Source organism: Elephantulus edwardii, unplaced genomic scaffold (genome assembly GCF_000299155.1).
Source record: "Elephantulus edwardii isolate Elephantulus edwardi_28Jun2011 unplaced genomic scaffold, EleEdw1.0 scaffold00008, whole genome shotgun sequence".
Taxonomy (NCBI): Eukaryota; Metazoa; Chordata; class Mammalia; order Macroscelidea; family Macroscelididae; genus Elephantulus; species Elephantulus edwardii.
In genome coordinates, this window is record NW_006399758.1 from 38,126,418 (window position 1) to 38,154,367 (window position 27,950).

A 27,950-nucleotide genomic window follows, 5' to 3' on the forward strand; every position below is an offset into this window, starting at 1 on the left:
CTAATATGTGAGATGGTGACTTAAGTGTGGGTCAAAAGAATGCTTTAGTTTCCCTCACTAAATAATATAAATGATTACATTAACATTTCCCTTCAGATACAGTTTTCAACTCATTTGAAACTATTTGCAGATATAAATAGAACTATTTTGAATGCTGATCTCAATATGAATACAAGATCCACAGAATATACACAAAAGTACTGATGATATAACATCCAACGATCAGACTGCTATGAAGTTTACATTAAAATTCACTTATGTAGTAAAAAATAGAATTGTTGTAGCTAGAAAAAAATATTTTCAGAGGCAGCAGATACCCTTGGTGAAAAGAAACAGTTCTACATAGAAAGAAAATTGAGGAAGTATGCGAACTAGACACCAAGATACTCAGTATATTAAATTTAATCAGATAGAACAGAGAATATGATGTAAAAACAGCAGTTTACTAGAATAATTATAATTTGCAACACGTGAAAACAGTTTAGAAAATGGATTAAGATCATACCTTTATATAGTAGGCTTACTGGAAATACAGGTATGGAATCAGATCAATTCTGATACCACCTTTCCTGATCACCAAATCAATTTGAACCAATACCTTGGTATAAGTTTAAGGAGTAGGCATGTTACTGATTAGCAAGTGAAATCTTTTCTAGTGAGACTGTCAATTTCCTAGGGCCGCAGTTAACTATTTTTTTTTTATTTTTAGTGACAATTTTAGATGTAAAATTGTATTTCTCCTCATAATTAGAAATGCTGCTTAAAAAGATTTTGTAGGACAACCCTCAGACTGAAATAAAAATGCTTGGCCCACTATATAATAATTCACCTATTCAAGGGCAAGTGTACATAAACTATAACTTTAGAAATTAATCCTAATGGGACTTTTAGGGAAATTTTTATTTCTGAAAGCAAGGATGTATTAGACAATTCTTTTTGAGTTGGGTACATTGACTGGCCTAAGCATAAACATTCTCTGTATCAATCATATAGTTACAAAAACTGTACATTACAAACAGTATAGAAACAAGCTGAAAAGAAAGAGCCACACATCCTGGATAATTATCTATATGCAGTTAAATTTACAGATATAAAAGAAAATACAGCCTACTCCTTTATAGTGCACAGTTATTTTTTAGATAAAATGTATCACTAGTTAAGTGGTTGTGGTCACCAGCTAGTTGTCACCAGCACTGAGAATAAGAGCGAGATCTGTTCGGTACAGCTTCCCTCCATCCGACAAAGCCATTATGCTCTTCTTGTATGTTGGAATATTATTAATATCTAGTTCCTGTGTAGACATAGACAGCATTGTAATCCAGTTAAAAATGGAATTCAGTTAATCACTGTCAAATGATAAAATGTGGGCTGATAACTGCTTATTACATCAATCCATTAAGAAAAGCTGGTTTAAATTCTTACACAAATGCAGGATAATCATAAGATTTTTTTTTAATCTATTCATGACAGTTACCCTGATTTAGGCGGTAGAAAATTGCTTTAAGAGTTGAAACCTACTTCCACTTCTCTACTAATGCTTTAGTAGATTTTCAAAATGGATGTGGGGTTAATCTCTGGATGGAGTTGTAGGACTTGCTTAAAAAATGTCACCGTAATTAAGTTACCTGCTTGTTCTTCTCACACAGATCTTTCAGCAAAGCATCCAGTTCATTTTCATCTATGTATCCATTTCCGTCCTGGGAACAGGGAAAGAAAGCTTTCAGTCAGTTCCATACACAACAAGGAGCAAGAAACAAAATGGAAATAGTTGAAATCCTTGGCAATTTTCTCCATTGACTATGTAGCAGATATTCCAATCTCTCGGACCTTCAAAATCTTTGTTGTTTACTCTTAAATTGATTCTGATCCATAGACACGCCAAGGGAATAAAGCAGAACTCTTCTAACATAGACTTTTTTTTTAAAAAAAAACTTTTCTTCTTTTCCTTTAATTCTCATGTCACTCTCATTATTGAGAAAGTTAAAAAATACTACTTAACATAATAACATTGCAGCTAAATCACTAAAAAATTTTGCAAAACCTGAGATTATAAAAATACCTGCAAGCAATAAAAACAGTTTAGGCTTGTTGCATGTACAGAGGAAGTGACATGATCAGAAGCATCATTGTAATTGAATAATAAAGACAAATCTCTGAGCAGAATACAACAGAAAGTTCATAAAATAATGAACATAGGGTTTTCACCCAATAGCTATATTTATGTGTAAACTGGCTTTACAAAAAAGTATTTTTCTTGTTCTAACTACAGAGATACTTTTTATTAATTTTAATGAACGTTTACAGAAAATTTGGATATCCATTCATACATTGTTGCACTTTTCTCCCTGCCCAGCCTCCCCCTCAGTTTGCACTTCTTTTTGAAAAGTAAAGGGATTGTTATACAATCCCTCCCTCCAAGTCCACTCCACAGAGAATTTTTAAGAACTTTTGAAAGCATGTTTCCAGACCCTTCAAAGTTGCCTCTCAACTCAGATTTCCTTGCTATCAAGTCAAACTAACACATAGCTAACGCTGCACTGAACTTCCGAGGCTATAAATCTCACAGGACATTGTCCATTTTTCTCCCTCTGAGTCACCAAAGAATTTGAACCACCTAAGAGTTGTGGCCTTTGGATTTAGCACAAAATTGCTTCTGGAGGGGCTCAAATTGCCAGTTAGTTGAGTGCTATGCTACCATGTAGTTAAAAACCTTAACTGGTCCATAATTGCAAAATAAAGTAGGAGTTAACTTATCATCTATCACTTACATTTATAAAGCACATTGAACTTTTTCAGTGTGCTTTCACATTTACTGATTTACACAAGACTGCTTCATGTCAAAGTAGTAATCGTATAAATAAGATTATCCCAAGTTGAGAAATGATGACATTGAGGCTTTAAGAGGTTTGGTATCTTTTTAAAAACCTGATAACAGACAAATTATGGTGGAGAGTTGAAATAAAAATGTGTTCAATTTAGACTATACTGTAGATCTTTTCATATAGAAAAGATTGGTTATGTATTTTTAATGCACCATGTTTCTTTTAACCTAGAGTTTGTGGAGGAGTTTTCCTTTGTGACTATTTTCCAGATTCTTCTAAACATTCAAATTGTAGATAAGAACAAACTTTTACCTGGTCATATAGTTCAAAAGCCTTATTGAACTCTTTTCCACACATTTTGATTCCCTAAAAGATAGAAAAGATGAAAATGCTTTATCATAATAGTTTAGTATTCTAAGTTCCCCCTACCATATTCTAAGATTTCAAGAAAAATACTTGTGGCAGAAAAACTTAAATACCTGAAATTTAAGAAGAAAATTCTCCTGTACTGGTAGTAACCTTTTGAGAGAAAAGCATAACAGTAGTATATTAGTTTTGTGTTTTCTTCGCTCCTACATGATCATCTTATTACAATTATAGTTGCATACACCTAAACTCACCTGGCCATCTCAGTTAATTCCAGTTTCCCATCATTATTTGAATCAAATAATTTCAGCTGAAAAACAGAAATCATTATTCGAGCCACTGAAGCATGGTGTGTAGGCCACAATTTTCTAGAAACTGGCATTCTTTGTTAACTTCAAAACTAATGTTTATGTTAATTGTCAATTTTTATCACAATGATAGAGTAATGAAAAAGTGATGATAAAAATAAGTCATTTTACAAAGTTTAATGGGACAGCAAGTAATACATGTTGGAGAGGATGTGGCAAGACAGGAACTCATGCATTGTTGGGACTGTAAAACATACAACCACTTTGGAAGGCGGTTTGGTGTTTCCTCAAAAAAGCTGAATATAGAAATTCCAGATGACTCAACTAATCCACTGCTTGGAATATACCCTGAGAAAATGAGAACTGAGGCACAAACGAGGTTTGAATTCTAATGTTCCTAGCAGCGTTATTCACCATCACAAGAACATGAAAACAGTCCTAATATCCAATCACAATTGAATGGATTGAGAAATTATGGTACATTCACACAATGGAATACTACGCAGCACACAGGAGCAATGATTTTGTAAATGACTGCCTAACTTGGGAGGGATAGAAGAGCATTATGCTAGATGAACTAATTCAGTCCCATAAAGACAAATACTATGTAAGACCATTAGTGTAGAACATGTATAAAGATCCAAGAGGGAGAGGGTTAGGAACAGAGTCTTGGTGAGGATAGGCATAGGGGTCTAGGGGTAGTTAATCATAGGGTCACACAATCTGATGGATGGAGTGAGGGGTGGGTACAGGAAATGGGAAAGATTTGGTGTGAAAAACAACATATATATACGAACTTCATAAGTAAATCAACATAAAATAAAAATTTTATCTAAATAAAATAAAAATAAGTGGCCTTAGCTAGATATTTAAAATATCATTTATTGCTTTTTTACTGTATATGTGTAGCAAGAGTAGAAAAAATGGAGTCTGATTGTGATATGAAAATAGTCCACGTAAAAAAAAAAAAAGAAAATAGTCCACGTGTCTTTAAAACATGAGAGTACAAATAGGAGCAATATGCAGGTAATAGAGATAAATACTTAGTGAATCAAACTTTTGAGTGCATTTGAATTGCTTTATTATCCACTAGATAGTGCTCAAAAAAATACTTAGTGTTACTTTCCTGTTTTCATCTACATGAAACACCAAAAAACATTGAAATGTGTTTTTGAGATGCAACATATATATGCATACTCTAGCATGCTTATATTCATATCCAAGGTGCAGTCACATTTTTAGAAAACAACTATTGCTATATTGCTATATTATATATGAGTACTATATATAAAAGAGAGTATATTGAATAAAATATTTTAGATACTGTATATAAAATATAGTATATTGAATAAAATATTTTAGGTAAGTACCATTTTTGTTTTCTTTTTTTAATGATAAGGTGATAGTTGGGGTAATCCTGGCAACAGGATAGAGGAAGCTTCTTTAGGAAATAAAGGAAAACCATTTCTGGTTTAAGTTACTTTAAGTATCTTTGAAGAAGGCAGGTTTCTTCAGGGGCTGACACAAAATTTTTAAATCCATTGAACATAAACTCTGATATTGTTAAACTATTCCAAGCTACTGTACAACTAGATCATGGAGTTTAGTGCCCATAGGGAAATATTTCCCCAAATATATATTTAAATTTTAATTAGTTCTTGATTAACTTGCTTCCTGAATTTGAACTGGTTTATGACATTTAATCAGATATGTCAGGCCAATCCAACGGGGGGAAAACTCCCATCTGAGTGGTTCTTAAAAGCCTACTTCAGCTGTCTACCTGGAAAGGAGTCATTACTTTAAATAGACATCTCTTAAAGGTGGAACAAAACTTGAAATTGTTAAATGTAGGTTACTTCCACCACCTAAAAGTTACTCATATTATACCTCTGCCTCTGAGACATATAGCAAGGAAGTTTGCCCTCTCACATAAAGACATTTTTATAATTAGGAATTTACAAACTTAGAAAATGTCATTTCTTTACAACCTAAAATCTAAAGATTATAAAATGGATAATGCAAAGGTAAAATTTTAATATTCCCCAAAAAACTAGAGTAGGAGAATTGATGCCTTTGAGCTGTGGTGCTGGAGAAAAGTATTGAATGTACCTGGACTGCCAAGAAAACAAACAGATTCATCCTAGAGAGGGTTAAACCAGGCTACTCCTTGGAGGCAAGGATTCTGGGGCTTCGTCTGACATACTTTGGACATGTTGCAAGGACAGACAGGTCTTTAGAGAGGGACATCATGCTGGGTAGAGTAGAGGGACAGCGCAGGAGGGGAAGACCCTCGATGAGGTGGATTGATTCAGTGACTGGGGTAATCGGGATGGGTGTGTCAGAGGCAATGAGATTGGCACAGGATAGAGCAGGGTTTAGGGCTGTTGTACATAGGGTCGCTATGAGTCGCAAACGACTCGATGGCACATAACAACAACAAAAGGTTGAAAGTAAGCTTCACATCAAATATAATCAAACTCTTTTATAAAAGTGGTCCTCAAAGTAATTGAAAAGTCAAACTCCAAAAATCTAGTATTATTAGCTTTTATGATATATGATTACATTTTACTGGTTTATTTCTTTAAATTCATAGGGTAAAAATTGACTATTTTTCATAGTTTTTTTTTAAAAATTTTATTTTATTTTGTGTGTCTGTGTACCATCAAATCGGATCTGACTGGTACAGGAGGAGATTGTCCCTCCTTTCCTGGCAGAGCATCTGGTGGATTCGAACCATGCACCTCTGGGATTGCAGTGCAGCTTCTTGCCACTAGGCCACCAGAGCTCCCCTTATTTTTCATAGTTTTTAAGAGTACTTGTAAGTATATATAAGCATTATGATAGATGGTGAAGAGATTGAGATTGTTAACAGCTTCAGTTTGCTTGGCTCTACAATCAACACTCTTGGGACCAGCAACCAAGAAACTAAAAGATGAAATGCAATGGACAAGTCTTTTGTCTGAGAACCTCACCAAAGTACTGAAGAGCAACAATGTCAATCTGGAGACTAAGGTGCACCTGGTACAGGCCGTGCCGTGGTCTTTGCGATCACTTGCTATGCATCAGAGAGCTGGACAATGACTAGGGAGGATAGAAGGAGAATTGATGCCTTTGAACTGTGGTGCTGGAGAAGAGTATTGAATATATGATGGACTGTTAGAACAAACAAGTTCATCCTGGAGAGGGTGAAGCCAGGCTGCTCCTTGGAGGCAATGATTCTGAAACTTTGACTTAATTTGGAAATGTTGCAAGGAGGGATCAGGCCTTGGTGAAGAATGTCATGCTTGGGAGGGTGGAAGGACAGTGCAGGAGAGGAAGATCCTTGACGAGATGGATTGATTCAGTCACTGGGGTAATGGGGGTAGGTGTATTGGAGACAATGGGATTGGCAAATGATGGAGCAGGATTTAGGGCTCTTGTACATGGGGTTGCTATGAGTTGTGGGCAACTCGACGGCACATAACAACAACAACAACATATAAACCTATCCATCTAGATTATTTAAAACTTCATTTTCATTAAAAAATGGGATTATATTCATTAAAATGATGTTAAACTTTAGGCCCACAAATTAATATTTTTTAACAAGGACTTTATGATAGTCCTAATCCCATAATGAATCAAAATTAGTACATGTCACTCAATTGGTAAAAACTAATTTCATGGATCCTGGATAATATTTAATCTAGAACCGCATTCATTTATTTGTGCATTATTTAAGCATTACGTGCCAGTTTTATCTTCCTATCGTCAATAATTTACAACTGATCTTGGTTATACCATGTACCATACAATCAGAGTGTTTATATTTGGATTTTCACATTTACAGCGTAATTCAATGAATAAAATAAAAGTGTCCTAACTCTGATGGTAGTATATGATTTCCAAAGCTATGAGGAAAATGGATTTAAGACTTCTACAATAAATTATTCTTAGAGAGATAATCACACTGAATTTTTAAGAAAAGCAAGCCATCTTTTGAGAAAATGTACATGGTTTCAGGAGAAAGAAATCCTTGTATATTGAACCTTAGAGCCCATTCCAGCAGATCTTGATGTCACTGTTCAGCTGAACCAATGCCTGTATGCTTGTGATGGCCACACCATGGGATATTTATTACATCCTGTACAGCTACAGGACTTAACACAGCAATATTTCATTCATATTTTGGCTACAGTGTTCTCAAGACCAAGCTTACCATTAGATCTGTATACTCAGCTAATTTTGTATCATCAACAGTCTTGTTTGCTTTTTCTAGCAAGTCCTTTAGAAAGTTCTGTTAAGACAAAGAGAAAGCACATAAATGTCATCAGTGATGTACAGTCTGCTGCCATTTCAGCATGTCTCCAAATGGAATGACCCGAGAATGCAAAGAAAGTCTCATTTTTAGGTTAGAAGGAGCAAGGAGAGAATTTTCAAAGTGAAAATTCACTTGTGCTCCTCTTGATATCCATCCATCCTGCAAGTCACCTTAGATGTGCTAGTAGATGGTATGGTATTTCCTTTTTAATGAGGCCAGAAGTGTCAAAGTCCATGCTATATTTTATTTTATGACTTTAATTAAAGGAGGATCTGTGATGAGCATTGTTTAGGAATTTGAATTAAAACCTCTTTGAATCAGTGAGCTCCCTGGATGCATTTCTGTCATGAATGTTCAGGGGTTACATTTCTACACAAAACAGACATCCTCTCTCTCTGCCTTCATAACCTATGCAAAAATGTATCAGTAAGTCATATGGAGAGATAGCTGTTTGACTTGATTTCTAGTATAAAATGTGTTTGTTCACAAGCTGTATTTGCAGGTTGATAGCCGGAATACAGCTCGTTTCCCAGGTTGCTTGGTCAGGTTCGTTGGTCAGCATTTAGTCTTAACCAGTCTGCAGCACCTCGTGAGAATGCTTCAGCAAACTTCAAATGAAAATTATTTGCCACAGATGATTTCATCTAATTTTTGAAGAATACATGAATAATATTAAAATAGAGATTAATGTGGGTAGGATGAAAAAAGGGATGATTATTAGTTTGACAGTTGGAGTGAAGGAGTAAGTTTAATTTTTTAATCAGAAATAAATCCAATAAAAGCTTTGCAAAATCATGCCATGCAAAATGACAATGCAAATATTTAAACTCATAAAAGTTTTTCATTTTCTCTAGTGATGTTCATTTGAAACTCTTTCATTGTTCAAAATAATAAAGTTAACACAATTATAGAAAACTGAACAGAGATGGTGGCCAGATATTATTAAGTAATAGCTTAATTTCTCCCTTGCATGCCTCAAATTGATCAATCTTGTTGGATTGATTTCACTTCAATCTTCCAATTGACAAAGCCCTTTTTCTTGGTTTGATCAATTTATTTTCACTTCAAACATTCCATTTCAAATTCAAAGTGAAGCATGGACATTTCAAAAGAACCTGCTGGGAGTGAATTTTATTTTTGAGCCTTATGAGGCTTTTGTCAGAGATTAATTGGGTTACAAAGCCTCATCAGAGACTAAAATGGTGGTCACAAAAATAGCCCGGGAGAGACCTCAGGACTCTGAGATTCAGAGTTGTGTCTGAGAGCAAGAGATGTTTTACTCTATTATACATCTTAAAATTAGCTTTCTTGAAAGATCCATTAAAAAAGAATGCCAACTTATCTTTAAAAGTCTCTAGGGAAGAGGACTTCTATTTAGAATCTCTTTGTGAGAATAAAATTTAGAACAAAGAAGGAGACTTTTAGAATATTTTGAGGTCAGTGTTGGAAATGAGATTAGGTTTTTATTATGAACGTGGAAAGATATTTTTAAAAAATGTCTGAGGTAATAAGAATACAATAGCTTAACTGCCATCTTATAGACTCGAGGTTACTGAGCGGCAAGTTTGTAAAAACCATTGTTTAAGTGCCTTCGTATTAAGAATGCTTATGTTTTAAAAAGGCTGTGGTTGAATATCTTATAGCAATTTTGTAATGGGGCAGATGTCCCCACTCCGTCTCTAAAATTGTACACAACTCAAAGTCGTGTTCAACTCCGACTAGGAAATGGTTTTTGATGTTTTTCTTTCTCTACATAACTGTAAATGAGATACTCTTGATGAATGAAGCTTGAAAGATCATGGTCTTGTGGGGAAGGACCACAGAGGTTGTTCTAGAGCATTTAGATGTTTTTGAGGAAGCCACACAACCTTGAGAGATGATTTATCTCAAGAAACTCCTGTTTCTCTATGTAACAGGAATGATAATGTCAGCTTGGTTAGTTGTTTGTGAAGACTCATTTTTAAGACACCTTTCTGACATGGAGTATGATGCCTTTCATATCACCAGAGCTCAGTAAATATTCACTGTGCATTCTAAAGACAGACAAAAGAAGATTTTCCAGAGTGAAGAGTTTTGAAATCAGTCTGAGAGGGAAGAATGAAGATTTCCTATTTCTGAAAGACTAATAAATTATTGAACTCACATTTGTGGTGCTTTGTTCAAAAACATCTAAATGCTCTAGATAGAATATTTGATATGCTACAACCCTTGTGGTCCTTCCCCCACAAGTTCAAGACCTTTCAAACTTCATTAATCAAGGGTATCTCATATACAATATCTTTTTTCCCCTTTCATATACAATATCTTATTTGAGCATCCCAATAAATCTGAAATGAAGATATCATTACTTCCTATTTAAAGGGGAAAAAGGAAACTAGATGAAACAGAGATTTTCCCTTGCATAAAGAAGACTGAAGAAGAACTATTGTTTTTAAATTGTAGAATATAAAATATACCATGGACTGCTGAAAGAACAAACAAATATGTCTTGAATGACATGCAACTGAATGTTCCTTAGAAGCATAGATGGTGATACTTTATTTCTTGCATGTCATAAAGAGGAGCCAGTCCTGTGAAAGGACATCAAGCTTGGAAAAGTTGAGGGTCAACAAAGGAGAGGAAGCGTCTCAACAAGATGGACTGACACAGTCACTGCCTCAATGGGCGGTACCACACACACTGTGAGGGTGCGGAAGGCTCAGGCAGTGTTTTGTCCTACATTGGGCTGCAATGGGTCTAAAATGATCCAACAGCCCCTAACAACAACAACAAAACTCAAGTACAAAACCTATTGCCTTTTCCTTTATCTTGTTCCCTTCCCTGTCCACTTCTTATGTGCATCTGCGAATTGGCAAATTCATTTTCAAAGTTGCAGTTTCCTAGAGAAGTTTGTGTAGGCTAAGATTTTCTTATTGTTGTTGTATAGAATGTCTAGGGGTTTTGAAGTAAACATGTCTGGGTTTAAAAATTGGAACTTTGTGTCTTATCATTTAACTTTAAAAAAACCCCAACTTTCTATTGCAGTTTGAGTGAGAGTCTATAGAGCGGGTTGGTTTTCAATCCAATCACTCATGCACATTTTGTTGCATGTATTTATTGCAACTCTCACAATGGAACTACATTCTTCCAATTTTCCCCTGTGATTCTTGTTTGCATTCCTACTTCTCTCATCTCCCTTCATGCTTTCTAAGCTTTACCCCTTTTGCTATTGTACAGTTGATTGTACGCCCTAGTGTTATCATTCACCTTATTGTTGTTATTGTTGCTAGAGGCTGTTGAATCAGTTATGACTCATAGTCAACCAACCTATGAACAACTGACCTGAACCTTTCCTTATTCTGCGCCATTCTCACTATCTCTGATATGTTGGAGCCTGTTGTTACAGTCACTGTGTCAATACACTATGTTGAGGGTCTTTTCTTTCTCTGATCCTCTGACTTCCTAAAAACATGCCCAAAACATGTGAAGTTTCATCATTTTCACCTCTAAGGAGCCACCCAAGGTGCATGAGCTATCTGCTGGAAGCTCTGAAAGTGGTTACAACAGGGGGCTTCTGGATACAGTTCCAGGTAAACATGGAGCGAAATTCAATATCATAAAAATGATTAGGATCAAAAAGAGGCGAATGGAGCCTCTGATAGCCTGGGATTGCCTTCTTCCTGTGGCACAGCTTTGAGCCAAGCAGCAGACAGGCCAACACAGTGTCCGGTCATTTATTTCCCTTTGTCTTTCTTTACAGATGTTTCATTTACAGACTATAATTTCAATTACAATAAAATTATTCATAGGACTGAATAAATAGTTATATCTATCCCTCTATCTATCTGTCTACCTTACACACCTTACACACAATGAATGTACATAAAGGGAAATGCTCATTTCTGGAATTGCATAAAGGGAACTTCAAGAAGTACTTGAAATCTTAATCCCAGAGGCGCGCAGTTTGAATCCACCAGATGCTCCGCTGGAGAAGGAGGGACAATCTCCTCCTGTACCAATCAGATCTGATTTGACAGTACACACACACACACACACACACACACAATTATTTTTTTTAAAAATTCTTGAAATCTTTTCTTTGTAATCTGATAATTCATTAACTCTATAGAAGAGTGAGTGAACATTTGCATTTGCTCAGTATCAATATATTTTGTGGAAAGTTTAGAAAAAAGATATGAAAGCCTTAGCAGTTCATAATTGTATTTGAAAGAGAAAGACAAAGAAAAGGGGAAAAAATCCTAGCATAAAGGTGTTTTTTTTTTGCTCACCTTAAGCTCCTCAGTTTCTATGAAGCCACTGTGATCAGTATCATATTTTCTCCATGTCTGCAAGCAATTTTTGACAAGAAAATGGAACACATTGAGAAAAATCTAGTAATTTTTATACTTTAAGCAGCATCATGAAGGCGCCAGTCTGTGCCAGAGCTTTCTCATACCTTCATGAATTCTTCGCAGGACTTCAGCTGCTGGCATCGGAAGAGCAGTAGGAAGTTTTCTTCTGTGGGTAATACGTGAGCCAACTGGAAAAGATAAAAAAGCACAGGGGTTGTTGTCAGGAGCGTGGAAGCAAGTCTCTGGGGTCACCTGCTGCTTTGCTTTTCTCCAACACCGTTCTCTAGGAATGGTCTCATTGCCTATTCAAACCTCAAAACCCACTGCTGTGGAGGGCAGGGAGTGAGAGGTGGGCAGGGAGAAAAGTGCAGCAATGAATGAAGACAAATCCAAAGTCTCTGTAAATTGTTTAATAATAATAATAATAATAATAATAATAATAATAAAAGTGTAATTAAAAAATTAAACAAAAACCACAAAAAACTCACTGCTATCCAGTCAGAATCAACTCACAACTGACCATCTATTGGGTTTCCTGAGGCTGTAAAAATCTCCCTCAAGGTGATAATAGATTCAAACCGTCAGGGAGGCCCGGCCTTTGAGTTAGCCGTACAATTCCTAATGGACTTGCCATGTGCCATTCAGTTAGAATTGACTCATTGGTGACCCTGCAGTAGGTTTTCAGAGGCCGTCAATCAGGTAGGAGGAGACTGCCCACTTCGTGTCCCTGATTTGGCTGTGCAGCCCCTTATCCTGTGTCCATCAGAGCTCATGATGAGAGGAAAAAATGTTAGAGTCAATTTTCCCTTTCTGGTACTCTGTTTCTAGGAAGTGATTGCATATTTACAAACACTTACATGTCCTTGAGTACTCCCTTCTCCCCTTAGTGACAAAGCACACTCAAGCAGGACGTTTCTGGCCAGCACTGGTCAGCTTGCATACAAGTTCATTTATCTGATATCTGCTGACTGTCACTGATCAGCTGTCCTGCTGGACAGTATACTTTGAAGCCAGAAAGTCTAAGTGTGATGGGAAATAACTGTGACAGATAAGAATGTAGGGGTAAAGAAGAAGAAAAAAGAAAAGCACACCCCCCAAATCGTAGGAGAGGAAAGGGAAGAGAAACCAAAGGCAATTGTAAAGTGTGGGAAAAACAGACAGAGCAGCTTTATGATGAGCAGTGGAAAATTTAACAGTAATAGGAAAAACCAGTTCTCAAAGAGTCGGCTTCTGCTAAAAATGATGTCCACAGTGTGAGTTCAGCGCTTGGGTTTATTTTTTGATCAGTACTTGCCTAGCTCTAGCTCTATGACATTTCCCCTTAGATCTTATTTCATAACTTCAATGCACTTCTTTTTTTAAAGAGAAAAAAATGGCTCTGGATCCCATTTTAAGACTGATAATCTATCTGCTGCAGTGTGGGGAGGTAGGGAGCTGGATTGATGGCCCCACCTCAGACAAGGGCTCTATTTCTGGCTGAGCTGCTAATTAGCTATGATCCCCAGCCACTCTCTCAGCCATTTCTGGACTTCAGTGCCCCCTTCAGTAAAACAGGGAGTTGGAAAAGAAATGAGTGTTTCTGCAATGTACTGGATTCCAAACTCCTTTGCAAATCTCTTGAAGTTAAAGCATCATCACCATTCAGAAATGTATGCACTTAGTGTATTGCATTTGGTTTCCAGACCTTGGTAAATCCTATGGAACTCAAGCCTGAACTCCCACCCCTTGGTTTTAGGCCCTAAATCTAAGATTGTGGCCTTAACTCAAGATTGTGATCATCCTTAAACTTAGCTGACGTTTTAAAAGTTCTACCAAATTAGAGAAAGGCTGTCATTTCTTCCTTCCTTCCTGTCTTTCTTTCATGTTTCACCTTTTCATCAATTAAAAATGTTTGAGTTAATCTAAAATGTATAATTATCCTTTATCTACAAGCAATCTCATCTGTCTTATGCCTTTATAATATGCCCTTTAACTTATTTTGCTTTGAAATCTCAAAACAATATCTCAAATTAGAACCTGCTCAGCTTATAAGCAGTTCATGTGGGAGTAAGACCAGGTAAAGGGCTTAGCATCTTATTAAGATGGTTAGAAAGATGCACTAAGAAAACATATCCTTATTTATTTTTAAATAAATGTCATGAGTGAGGGCAGATGGTAATACATCATAAGGAGAAAACAGGGAGTTAAGAGTTTGTCAGTGAAGTTCTTTGGTAATCAACCTTTGATCTTTAAACACCGCACTGCCGTATGTGTGTCTGTGGGCACTCATATCTTATTCATGGTTTTCACTAAACTCAGGGTGTTCTCTGACCTTTGAACTCTTGACTCATAAAATTCTGTACCTCAGAGACAGTATTCAGGGCCCAAAGTTTAGAGTTGAAGAGGCTGAAATCAAAAGAGTTTGAGTGGTTTGAGTTGGTTGGTGGCTGACTTTAGTGATTATTTATTTGTTGGTTTTTAGTAAATCAAGTCACTACCTTGCTTATTGTAGAAATGGAATTTTTTTTTATTGCTTCATTCTCAGCCTGCTGATAATATGTTTATTGTAATATTTTACATAGTACAGAAAGATAGAATGACTGAAAGTCTTTAGTTCTACTCAATTGAAAACAAGATTTCCTACTTTCTTATAAGACCTGTATTTTTCCTCAGACTTTGAGTGGGCTGGTAGTGGAAAGTAGCTAGGCACAATTTTAATTACTGAAATAACCAGCTATCAGAAAAAGTGACCCGGAGGGTCCTTTTCTACTCCTCGTTGCTGAGGGAGGGGAAAGGAGGCCAGAATGAGGAGAGCAATGTGTGTGCTGCGCGTGGAGGGCCCTCTTGTAGCAGGAGAGGCAACCAGGCTTACAGGGTTCTGTCCTGTCTAGTGCAACACTTTCTTGAAAGGGCTTGGGCGATGCTTCTTTGAGGAACGCAAAGGAGGAAAAGAGGAAAAGACTACTAAAGAAAGGGAAGGGTAGAAGAAGAAAGACAAGACAAAGGGGGAGTGCTGAGGAAAGAAAAAGGAAGCATATAACTCTAAGAAAGAAAATACATACAGTGAGAGGATGACATTTTGCAGAGGAGATTGGATACGAGAACTAAATGGGAAATTTATATTGGGTGGTTCTGTATAATACAGAGTGGCCACATTATATCGTGATTCTACAATAACATAACCAGTTGTTCAATGACCAGGAAATAGCTAATACCAATGCTTCTTTATTTATTGGTATGGCTTCTCAGATACTATGTTAAGGTTTTATGGGCTCTCCCCAAAGGCCACCCATTTCAGGATAGTAAAGAATGTTCCTTGTGTTCTCGTAATACCAGTGTGTTGGCCAGTATTGTAATAATGTACCTAACTTAAATGTTTGCACATTATTAATAATTTTTATTCATTAATATGCTTAATTGATATGATTTTTAATGAATTCTTTTTTTTACTTTCTTTGGCCTATTTTTTAAAATTAAATTTAATGAAAGTTTACAGACTTTGGATTTCCATTCATTCATTGTTGCACTTTTCTTCCCACCCAACTCCCCTCCCCCACTTTGCTCTTCTTTTTGAAAAGTAAAAGAAAAATTATTTCATTGTTATGCAATCCCTCCCCCAAGTTCACTCCACTATGCAGCCTTCATTCTGGACTCCTGTCATGACAATAATACCTAATCATATATCCCTTTTAAACAGTTCTCTCCTACATCAGTTTGAATGCAGTATAAAAATTTATCCCATCTTTCTCAGTCTCTTCCCAACCCTGATGTCAGTTCCATTTTACAACAGTGGCACTATTCAGTATTTGTCCTTTTGTGACTGAGATATTTCACTCAGCATAATGTTCTCCAGGGTCATCCATTTTAAATAATATTTCGTAAGTTCCTTGTTTTTCAGTTCTTTGCTATATATTATACTCTAATTTTTAAAGTGAATGTCTGGCTTAAGACAAAATTTATTTAAAAATCTTACTTATTCAAATTTATTGAGTTAATGAAAACAGGAATAAAAAAGGAAATGTATTAGCTAGTAAAAGATGGCCAAAAGGAACATTAGTTGATTTTTTAAAAATCATTTGTGTTTCACAAATTAAAGTTTATGACCCTCACAAGATGTTCAGAGATCCATGGAGTGGAAAAATAAAGAGTAAAATTACTCTTTATGTATTTCTTTGCTCATAACATTAGGGTATCACCTGGTTTTACTCTTACCAAAAGTATAGATTGTATCTTCATGCACCATATTCAGTCTGCTTTGATTTCATTGAACTATTAATATTAAGCTGAAGACAACACTGTCCTATTTTAAAGACATTAGAAATGAGTCATAAAAATCACTACAACCCACAGGTTAGCATTAGGAGTAATAGCACCTCAAACTGTTGCTAGGCTTTATACTCTACAAAAATGTGTTAACATCTAACTCTTTTCTCCTTGCTTCACTAGGGGTGCACACCTCAAAATCATTGTTTAGTATAACCACAAAATGGGAACCATGCTATTTCTCAGCTCTTAATTACCTTGGAGTTGTTTAATCTACAGAGAGTTGTGTGTCTGAGGAGGTTTGCATCAATCACGGATGTGTATATATGTGTATAATGATCCAGCTCTCTTGAGGCATTTCTGAAGGATCTTCCCAGCTTCAGAGTTTGCTATATGGTCATCTGGGGTCTTGACTGAGATTGTATCATAGTCTCTCTCTCCATCTGCCTTGTCCTGCCCCATTTCCTTTCCTTCCAAAGCTTATGATTTCAAGGACAAAACTTTAACCAAACTTCCCATGGAGTTAATTTTAACTCATAGAGACCCAGCAGGATAAAACATAACTGCCATATTAGATTTCTAAGGCTATAATTTTAGGGAGCTCTGGCAGCTTAGTGGCAAGAAGCTGCGCTGAAATCCCAAAGGCACGTGATTAGAATCCACCAGCTGCTCCAAGGTAGAAAGATGGGCAATCTCCTCCTGTGTGATTAACTGCCTCTGAAAATCCACCAGAGGGTCAGCTATGGGTCAGTTCTGACTACAGTGCACAACAATCTTTACAGAAGCTGACTGACACATCTTTCTTCCATGGAACAGCTGGAAGGTTCAAGCTTCTATCCTCTCAGTGAGCAACTGAACACTTTAGCCACTGCACTACTAGAGATCATTATTGATTTCTACAGCATCCTAATAAACCTTTTTGTGCTAATCAACTCAGAATTTGCTTCCTGGGAAACCCTGGAAATGGGCAATGGAGAACTTAACATCTTCTTCTATTCCTAGTCACAGTGTTGAAGCTTTACGTTTCTAAATGAGCTGACATCCCTAACTATGGCCCACTGGCTGATATTTAGCACCTACTTCATATGAGATATCCCAGTAAACACTGAGGATGTACAGCCACTGCTAGTAGTAAGAGTTTTAGGAGAAGTCAGGTGAATAAATAGTTTCAAAGATAATACAATGATAAGGCTAAGCCATAGGAATTATGAAAGAAGACATGATAAATAACTTTGCTAGAGCCATAGATGACTTCAAAGTGGGCATGACATAGAATTCCCAATTCTTTTAGGCAACCATGGTATTTTGTTAACTGAAAATTAGAGAAATTTTTTCCTATCCTATGAAAGATGGTTCAAAACAACAGCAACATGAAAAGATTTTAGCAAGTTCACTGTACTGTGTGCTGTTGAATGGATTCTGACTCACAGTGATTTTGTATGTTAAAATAGAACTGTTCATTGGTTTTCTATGCTGTAATCTTTATGTGAACAGATCACCAGATCTCTTCTCCTCCGGAGTACGTGTAAACCACCAACTTTCCAGGTATATAAAAGGCAAATAAACTTTTCATAGAAATCTAAAGCTAATTTATTTCACTTGACCAAAATGAAATTGAATTTGACTAATAATATAAGCAGTGGGGAAAAGTCTTGACATCTAGCAGAATGGTATAATTTTTCCAGTTTATTACTTTTTACGTTAAATAATAATAGTAAATACATGTATTGGAATTTGCAGTGGGCTGGGTTTACCTGTTTGCTTGACTGTGTTATATTCCTTTGTGTCTATAATCCTAATAACTTGAGGATGTTGTCATTTCTGTTCATATATAATAAAACAGAAGCTTGGAGAGGTTAAATGATCTTTTATTACATGGCTTGTTGTTTTAGCCAGGTTTGAAGTTAAACTACTGCTTTTTTATATTTTAGGGGAAGTATTATTCCTTATCTTTATAACTCGCTATTAAAATATCCCATCAAAATGTCCTCTAATAAATCATCAAAATATCACTCCAGAGCAAAATCTTTAATCAGCTATCATGCCAGATATCATTTCAAAGATAATATGGTCATCTGAGATCTCTGTTGGGAATGTATTATAGCCCACCTTGTCCCTATATCCACTATTGTTCCATTACCTTCCACAGGCTATGTTTTCAAGAAGAAAAACTCAACCAAATCTGTTGCCATAGAGTTGATTCTAACTCATAGTGACCCTGCATGATAAAGTATGAATTCCGAGGTAGACACGTAATCCACATGGAAGAGTGGCACTGCCCCTGAGAAAACAAATCGCCTTGAATGGTCTGTGGAAGAGTGACAGAAAAGCTAGAGATGTGTTTGCTTCTCTGGGAAGGTTGCTAAAGTTTTAGGATTAAAATAGCTTTTAGATGTACTTATTTATTTCTTTAAATAAATTTACTGAACTGGACAAATGCAAACAACAAGACTGAGTAGCTTCCTACAACATTGTCTATAACATCAGGTGGAAAGCTTGCAGATTGACAGCAGTTAAGGGGTATATTTTATAAGAAAGTGAGCATCGAGGGAGAAAATCCTATTATCTGGTAAATCATTGAGTTTTCATCCATCTTCTCTGTTATGAGAATAAAACCAAAAATCAAAGCCTCTGCTGTGGAGTTGACTCTGGTTCATGATAACCCACCACGGGGTTTCTAAAAGTATATGTCCTAAAGGGAGGAGACCACTTCTCTTTCTCCCGTGGAGTCACTGGTAGATTCAAACTGCAAACATTTGGTTAGCAGCCTAACAGGGAATGCACAATGCTACCAAGGCTTCTTGCAATACAGCATAAGTGTGAATAAATTTAGAATCTTTCTGGCTGTCAGGTATTTGTTAAATTATCTTAGGATTTCAGTGCTCCCATTTTTTCATATTAAAAATCTCTTTGTTACAGTACTGTGCTTATGTGGATTTTAAAATCTCTCTAACATCTTGAAGTTACACATTTCTTAAGAAAACAAATCTGTACATTACCCTCCCTTTTTGCATATTTCTTGGCAAAAGCATGCTGTTGGAAAACTTTATTAGGTTAGAACTTTAAAATGAGTCATTATCTTTTTCAATTTTTTGAACAACATATTTCACTTAGAGCCAACAATTAAAGCAGACAGCATGACCATATTTTGGTTTACTTTCATTGGATTTTGATGTGCTAATCATCACCTATAGCAAATAGACTTAACATGGCAACAGATCCAGCTTTCTTTACTCTTTAAATACCAAGTTACAGTGCTCTTGAAATGAAGACGCAGATTAGTATATTTTGGGGGAAATGGGGTAAGACAGTTTTCTGTTCCTTCATAGTTGGCTGAATTTTGTAGATTTACGTCTAATATATAGGCTTTCTTACCAAGTGAGCATATATTAATTTGGAAAATGTGAAGATATACTTTTATAAATGTTCCTCTTTGCCCTTCTTCCATTTTCTACTTCATTTTGGTAATGTCATTATTGTTTTCCCTTACAGTAATTTCTCAGAACTTTATCCAACTTTGTTTATTCCTATTTATCCACTCCAGTTCTGTTCTGCTGTGTCTTCTAGGGTCATTAAGAGTAGGAAGCAACTCAGTGGCAAGAGTTGTTTGGTGATTTTGTTGTTTTTTATTTAGATGTAATTGACTCCTATTTTCTGTCCTCTAGCCCCCTTTTTTCCAACTAATTCTCACCATTACCCCCTCTGTGGGTTGATTATTGAGGTTAATAAACAAAACACTGTAATCACACTGAGATTTAGATTAAGATATACATTTTGCTACTCTCAGTCTGTAGAGTTGGGACAAATCATTGAACCTTCCTTTCTAGGTTTCAGTTTTTCATATTTAGAATAAGGCCCCTGGCTAGTAGTCCATTTTTTTAAAAAAAATTGGTTTGATTATAATCATCTGTATGTATTATGCTTTATATAATCATTAACATATATTGAGTTTTATTTAATTGATTACTATGTATTTATGCCTATTATCACCCTTTAAGTTATCACAGAATCTTTCCTATTGTTTTACCACCCTTCTTGCCCACTGACCTTTGTTGTCCTAATGATTTTTTTTCTCCTCGCTTCTTCTTCTACCCACTTCTCCACTTCCCCTCCCCATTTTGGGCTAGTTCTTCTTAAAGGACCTGTTTAGCAACAAGTTTCCTGTCCTAAAACACTGAAATCTTCTCACTGATTTTGATGTACCTCGCATGTTTTTTCTCTAGACATTTTCTCCTTGACCTGATCTGGACAGTCTTGCCTAAGCTGTATCTCAGTGTTTTGAACAAGTAATTTCTGCACACTTTGTACATCTTTACTCAAACAGACAAAACTCTAAATATGGGTAGCCAACCAAGGGAAACTTGAAAATCTTTCAACACACAAAATGCACACACTTTTTTCTCATTTTAAACGATAGGTAACTTAGAGCAATGTGACTGGGTTCTGACTTTGCCAACACTTATTTTATCTGACTTTAGGCAAATCCTCATCAGTCTTTTATATCCTAATCTAGGAGATAGATGTTCACTTTATATTTAGACCTATTTCATTGCTATAAGGATCAAATTCTATATTTGGAAATACTTTATCAATTGTGTAGTATCATACAAATATAAATTATTTTTTCTTGTACAATCCTCTAATTTTTCATCTCAACCTTCATTAAATGCTTCATTCTCTCCTGTTAACCTTCTTTTTCTTCCTTTACACTCAAACTCTTTTCTTCTACTATGACAAGCTTTCTTTTTAAAATTCTGGAAAATTTTCTATCAGAGTAATTTACATTTAATTAAATTACATTATAGTAATTTAACATTTGTTAAATGACTCTTCACCCCTCATTTAAAATAGACCTCAAACTAATTTATAAAAGAAACAACCATGAAAAAGTAGATTATATTAAATGTAAAAAACTTGGATTAATAATAGATATATCCATCTTGTCCTTAAAGAATATGTAAAATCCATGTGAATCAGATCTACATGTTTTATATTACTGTAAAACCTTATATTACTGAGAAATTAGGTGAAGTTAATAACTAACTGAGGTCATTGAAATATTTAGATTTGAAAAACATTATATGTAGGATTATAATCATCTGTCTCTAGAACTCTAGAATATACAAAACTCTAAAATAGTCACATTGATAATTTCCCTAATTTTATATTTTCCAAGTAGTTTTTTTATAATCAGATTTACCTTGTATAATTTCTATTCATTTTAAAGTTATTTTCTTAACTGTAGTGATTTCAAATCTTGATTAGTTGGCTTTGAAGTTAATCAGTAGGTCCCATTACTATTAATTTATCTATTTATATAGTAATTAACTACCATAGGCAAAGGAGAAAGTGTATACCCCAGGGAAGAAATTTAATTATAAGGATAATAATAGTATGTCCTTTCTTAACTCTATTTGTGGGATCTGCTTAAAAATAAGTGTAGTTCACAGGGGCATCACAGGTGTCCTATAAGATTGATAATGTGAAATCCAGGTTAGTTCTCAGAATGAAAGGTAAATTGTGACTAAATGTTGTTTGTCAGAATAGGTCATTATCTAATATGCCAAAAACACTCTATAAAGAATATAGTAATTCTTAGCATATTCTGAAATATTACCCTATTAACTTTTTCTGGACAGAGGTTTTCTCTCATTTTCTTCAGTAGGTTAGAGAGATGAAGTAATTTAACTATGAGAATTTGAAGAAGAAGAAGTAAGGGAAATAACAGCTATTTCACCAAGCTGAGACTGAGTTAAAAGAACTGGTACATTATCAATGTTTTGGTTCCTTGATTCATAGACAAAAGTTGTCCTCCATAGGAAAAGCTGATGTAAAAAGATAAGATTTGATATCCACTATCTTAATTTTCAAGACTCAAATCTAAGGTGAAAACAGACCATAACACACTCATTCACTTTAGTCAAGCTTTTGCATTTTTAATAAGGCCAATTGCCAATCTAAAATAGAACGTTTGAAACTAGAATGCAGATGTCTACCAGTATATTATCATAGGGACTGTATATATTTCATTTTACATTTTCAACAGAAAATTTTATTGCAATACAATAAGAAATATCAATTAAGCTTGTATGAGGTTGGGCATTTCAGTGAAATAAGGTTGCAACGAGATGAGCACTAAGCCAGAAGTTGGAATCTTGGCCTTCTAACTGTACTTGTGTCAGCAAACAGCTGCATAGACAGAAGCAAAACTTTTCACTTCTCTGTGTCTCAGGTTTTTAAGGTACTAAATTTAGATCCTGGATTAGGCAAACTCTCGTTGTCAGGTGCTGTAAAGTTGACTCAGACTTTGTACAACAGGATGAACTTCTGTCTGATCCTGTGCCCTCCGTCCAGTCGCTGTTGTGTATAAAGCCATTATTGTGTCATTGTGCCTATCTGTCTCCTAGAAGGTCTCCTTCCCTTCCCTGACCCTCTGCTTTTTCAATATGATACCCTTCTTCAGGAACAGAATCTTTCTCATAACATTCACAAGGTATATGAGATAAAGTCTCATCATCCTTTCTTCTAAGGATTGCTCTGGCCACACACTCTTAGATCTTTTTTATCTAACCATCTTAAATTTTATAGTTCTGAACAAAAGATACCAAGCCACTTAGAGGAAACATGCTACTTTGAACATGTATTGTATAACCATATTTGAGTTTCCCCAATTACAAAATAAAGCTCATTTATTAAAATGATAGTTAGAAAAATTCGTAAGTTTCTTACCTCTACAATTCCTATTTTTGCATCATCTCTCTGCCCATATTGATCCACAAAAGTCTTCATTTCAGGTGACAACTCCTGAAAGGACATGAAAATGGGTAAGAAGTTTGCTAAAATTAGTGTGTGTGTGTGTGTTGTGATGGCTTCACTAACTTCTTAGAAAAAGATATGGAACTGGAACCATTTAGAATTATACATGCTTATTAACTATTCTTATAAAAATTAATGATGTAATTGATATACAATGTTTATCTAAAATGAATGTGTTATAACTGTGATTATAATTTTAATCAATTACTATTATTTATTTTCTTTTATTTGTCTAAGAAAGTGTCATATTTTAAAAATATACTCAGATTTCTTTTTCAACTTTTGTAAATTTAAAAATAATGATCATTGTTAATGCAATTTAGACATTGCTTTCCTCAGTAAAGATCCTTTTATATTGCTACATCATCTTTTAATGTAGTTCCCCCATCTCTTACCATACTATTTTATCAAAATGACAATAATACGTGGTTTCAGTTTGAATAGGTGAAAAATGTAAATGTTGAAGAGTGTGAGCAAAGACTGCTTTTAGCATTTAAAGAGGCATTAATCTACTTTAGTAAACTAACAAATTAAGTATCAAAAAGATATGTCAGATAATAATTTGATCAGTTTATGGTTTATCAGACACAATGTCAATAACTTTATTTTATGCCACTGATTATATATATTTGGTATCTCTGCTATGAAGGGTAATATAAGGAGTAGTTTTCAAGTTTGTCTTGTTTTCATTTTCTAAGATGATACTCTTTGTCTTATATGACTTTGAAAAAGACATATTTAAGAGTGCCAAAGTTAATACGTTTTTTTCATTTGGCTTGTTTTACTATCTCTTCTATTGCTTATATAATCTCTTTGTTGTTGTTGTTATGTGCCGTCGAGTCGTTTGCAACTAATTGGCAAATCAAAAAGCTACAAATTGTAAACTAGGACTCTAAACATAGAACTAATATCCAGAAAGTTGAATTTTTACCCTTGGGTCTGTAACATAGCCCACTTAAAATATCCCTGTTGCATTAGCTGAAGCCTATTTAAAATAGGTCAGCCCTTACTAATGTCCTACTCTGCGTCCTTGAGAAAGTGAATTAAGGTCTCAATTTTCAGCATTACTTGAATGTTGATATTGTTTGTCTTACAAACTTACACTACTAATAGATAGGGTAATATAATTTAAAGGCTATATGGGAGGCTAAATATCATAGCTACTAATAATATACAATCCTTTTTAATTCAATGTAAATGTCTTTAGGAGAAATAAGATAAGAAATAGTAACAAAACAATTTAAATATAATATGGTCTTAATAATAAAACAAAAATACCTAATCTACTATTGATAAATTGAAATCTGAATATATTTAATTTATATTAGAGTAGAAAAGTTGAAATTTTGAAATTTCCCAATTTCAAAAGTGCAACTATCATTTTCTATGTTTTAACCCATATCTTAATGTAACAACAACAAAATCAAACATTGGTTCTAAAAGGTGTAGGATTGGGTAATACTCTAGCATAACCAGTTGTTGTTATATGCCATTGAGCATAATCAGTAGACTTGCCATTTAACTTGTGAACTTTCTGGGTGACAATATTTATATGTTTTAAACGTATATAAAATATTAAGCTTTATAAAAATGAATGCAAATTTCAAGACTAAGCACCAAGTTTCATATAAAAGGGTTAAAAAATCCATTGATTTCTGTTTCATTCAAATGTTTCACTGATATTGGTGAAATATAAAAAAAGCACTCCTGTGATGCAGTGAAATTTGTTATCATATCACAGGAAATATTAAGAATCCTGGTTTGTAGATTCAATTGTTGTGCTAAAAATATAGGAGAAATATATGAAAGTAAGTTTGGGACAGTGGAGTTGGTAATATAGTGAAACATGTCAGATATGTGAATCTCTCAATGCAGATATTCATTTATATTTTTAACTATCCAAAGCCTGTATGTATAAATATATGTATCTCAAGACAAATAATCAGCAATTAGGTCTTACCAACTTGATATAATCCTTTAAGTATGCTAACAGTTATTATTAGGATATAATATAACAATTGGAACTTCAAATACTCCAAAATTGGAGACTATAAAAATGAAAACAATAATTAAGCTGTTAATTCTTTAAAATTCCAACTATAAACTTTACAAAAATCTGTAAATACCAAAATTGAGGAATAAAATAGTGAAAAAATTTATTCTAAATATTGTAATTTCCAAGAAAAATAAATGTCAATATTGAAAAGACAAAAAAAAAGAATAAAATAGTCCTTTAGCATCTTGAAAAGTCTTCTTAGGTTTTAATTTTAAGGAAAACAAACATATTTTAGCAGATTATTTTAAATACATATTTTTAAATAAGAAAATAATTACTTTGTTTTATTATCTAAGATACATAGCATTATAATGACAGTATTGAGTGCATTTATTTATGGTAATACATTGTGGCAGAAGAGTGTGGCAAGTAAGAAAGAGAATATAAACATTTTCCATTTATTTGAGTCTATTGAATTAAAGTTTTAGTTTTGCATAATGTTAAATATGGATAAAGTAATCCCTAGAGAACTACATGGCTTTAAATCAATTTGGTCAACAATTTTAGCACCTGATAATTTAGTAGTACATTATAGTATATTCAAGTTTCTTTGGGTTTCCCCTAAGTATATAGCACAGAGATGTACATTAGACCTTTTTAAATTTATATACAGCATAAGGTCTCATTGTATTATACCCCCAGCTCCTGAGTCCAACTGTAGCTCATAGTCACCCTATAGGATTGTTCCGTAGAGCTTCTAAAGCCATATATCTGTAGAAGCTGATTTCCTCATCTTTTTTCCATAAGTGGTCATGGATTTGAACTACCGATCTTATGGTTAGCAGCTTAATGATTAAACCATAAGCAAATGATATATATATATATCTATCTCATTATCAATGCTAAAGGTGGTGATTTATTAAAGAATCTCAAGCACACACATTTTTACACATGAACACACACACACACACACACACACACACACACTCACATCCCTCAACTGTGTAATGTAAAAATCTCTTTGTAACAATAATCAGAAAAACTGAAGTTCATTAACCAGACAAAATCCATCACTGCCTTCTGAGAAGTCTTACAGAAACCTGAACAGATTAGTAAAATTGTTCACTTATTTTCCTTTGTACAGCATTTGCACATATCTAACACTGGTTATATTTTCTTTTTTATACTGACATCTTAACAGGCAAATTTATACTCCAAGGAAAGCATTCATAATTAATAAGAATATCATTTGCTTAATTAACTAATGGCTTAAATCACAAATGTAACTTATATTGCTTCCTATCAGAGTATCATTTTGCTTTTCAAAAAGATAGGGTTTTCTTAAAAATTACTTTTTAGCTTTCTAACTGCCTGTCAACAGATATGAAGACCTTTGCCTGCTAAATTCTTGTTAGTGGGTTGTAAGTTGTCTAACTTTTCCCCAGTGAGGAGGTTCAAAACAGGCCATTTGCTCATCTCATCAACATCAACACCAGTATAATAACTGACAAAGTGGCGATCCATAGTCTGCAGCTCTGTTTCCTGACCAGTAAGGGGCAGAAATGTATTTCTACCCCCTCACTTCTTACACAATAAAAGAGAAGTTTAAATTTATCTAACAAACTCAGTGGTAGAGGTGATGATCTGCAAAAGGATCTCACACACCCACACTTTTCCTTTTAAGAGCTATTTAAGAAAGTACAAGTATAGGATACATATTTTAAAAGCTCCAGCTCCAGACTTTATGGTATTTCCCGTTAGGAAATCTCTCTTTCTCCCCCTCTTTCCCCCTACCAATTTAGAAGGACTCTTTTTGCCCTCTCCTATCTCAGTCAATAGAAGTTTACATCTTCCTAGAAGCACTCCATTCCACTGGCTCTTCAGGAAAACAGGAGACTGTTGATTATTTTTTGGTTCGAGGTCCCTAACTTGAACCTACCAGTCCAGCCTTCTTCCGTGCCTGCTGGAGCTCTTGGATCAGGCTTTGGAGTTCCTTTCCTTCCAGGTAACCACTTCCTGCAAAGATAAAGACGCACCCAGGTGTCAAACATCTCATTCAATTCACTTTCCAGGACAACTATTTTCCTGGCAACCTCTACGTTTGTCAAAGACTGCAAGAACAGGCAGAGGCTCTAATGCCTCAAAGCTCCTCTCCCGGGGTGTCGAACTTCAGATCCACTTAAAGCTGAGGGAGGATGTTGGGGTTCTGAATGCAACCCTAGAAACTCTAGGCAGCAAGACCTCTACTCCATAATCTCATCGCTTGCGGTCCCCCTCCTTATTTCTGCCTACCATTTACCTTCACTATTTCCATAGGCAAAAGTTAAAGGTTCTGGTTTACACAGAAAAAATATAAACTTTCAGACTTATGTTTTGACAGAGAGCTGGGAGAGAAGATTTGGGGTTTGGAGGTAGAAGAAAAGAAAAGGAAAGAAAAAAGGGAAAAGTGGAACAGGAAAGAGTGGGTAGGAAATGGATCTTTAAACTGTTAAAAAACAAAACAAAAAAATAGAGAGAGGGAAAGGGAAGATAATCACCATCAGCGTCGAAATGAAGCCAGATCTCGAAAAACTGTGAGGCTGAGATGAGGGGCGATTGCAGGTGGGATTCTGCCATTGTCCAACGGGGTGTGAGTCTGCGTGTGCGAGGGGCGTCCGAGTGAGTTTGAAGCAAGTGTGGAGCGAGTGAGACCCTGAGCGTGAGTGTGAGGCTGGGCTTGGGCGCGGGCGCTGCCGGGCGCTGTCCACGGTGCTGCTCAGTTCGCTAGTC

At 35.1% G+C, this 27,950-nt stretch overlaps 1 protein-coding gene across 1 annotated transcript; it reads right to left on the bottom strand.

Moving 5' to 3' along the window:
* Window positions 1–941: 941 nt before the first annotated feature.
* On the bottom strand, window positions 942–27,797 carry CALB1 (calbindin 1, 28kDa). Its single transcript, XM_006880523.1, has 11 exons — window positions 27,719–27,797; window positions 27,121–27,197; window positions 23,099–23,173; window positions 12,232–12,315; window positions 12,065–12,121; window positions 7,695–7,772; window positions 3,443–3,498; window positions 3,302–3,341; window positions 3,135–3,188; window positions 1,626–1,697; window positions 942–1,291 (listed from the first exon to the last, which is right to left on the bottom strand). The coding sequence occupies exons 1-11, from the start codon at window positions 27,795–27,797 to the stop codon at window positions 1,178–1,180; spliced, it is 786 nt and encodes a 261-aa protein (XP_006880585.1). The 3' UTR covers window positions 942–1,177.
* Between the last annotated feature and the right edge of the window lie 153 nt (window positions 27,798–27,950).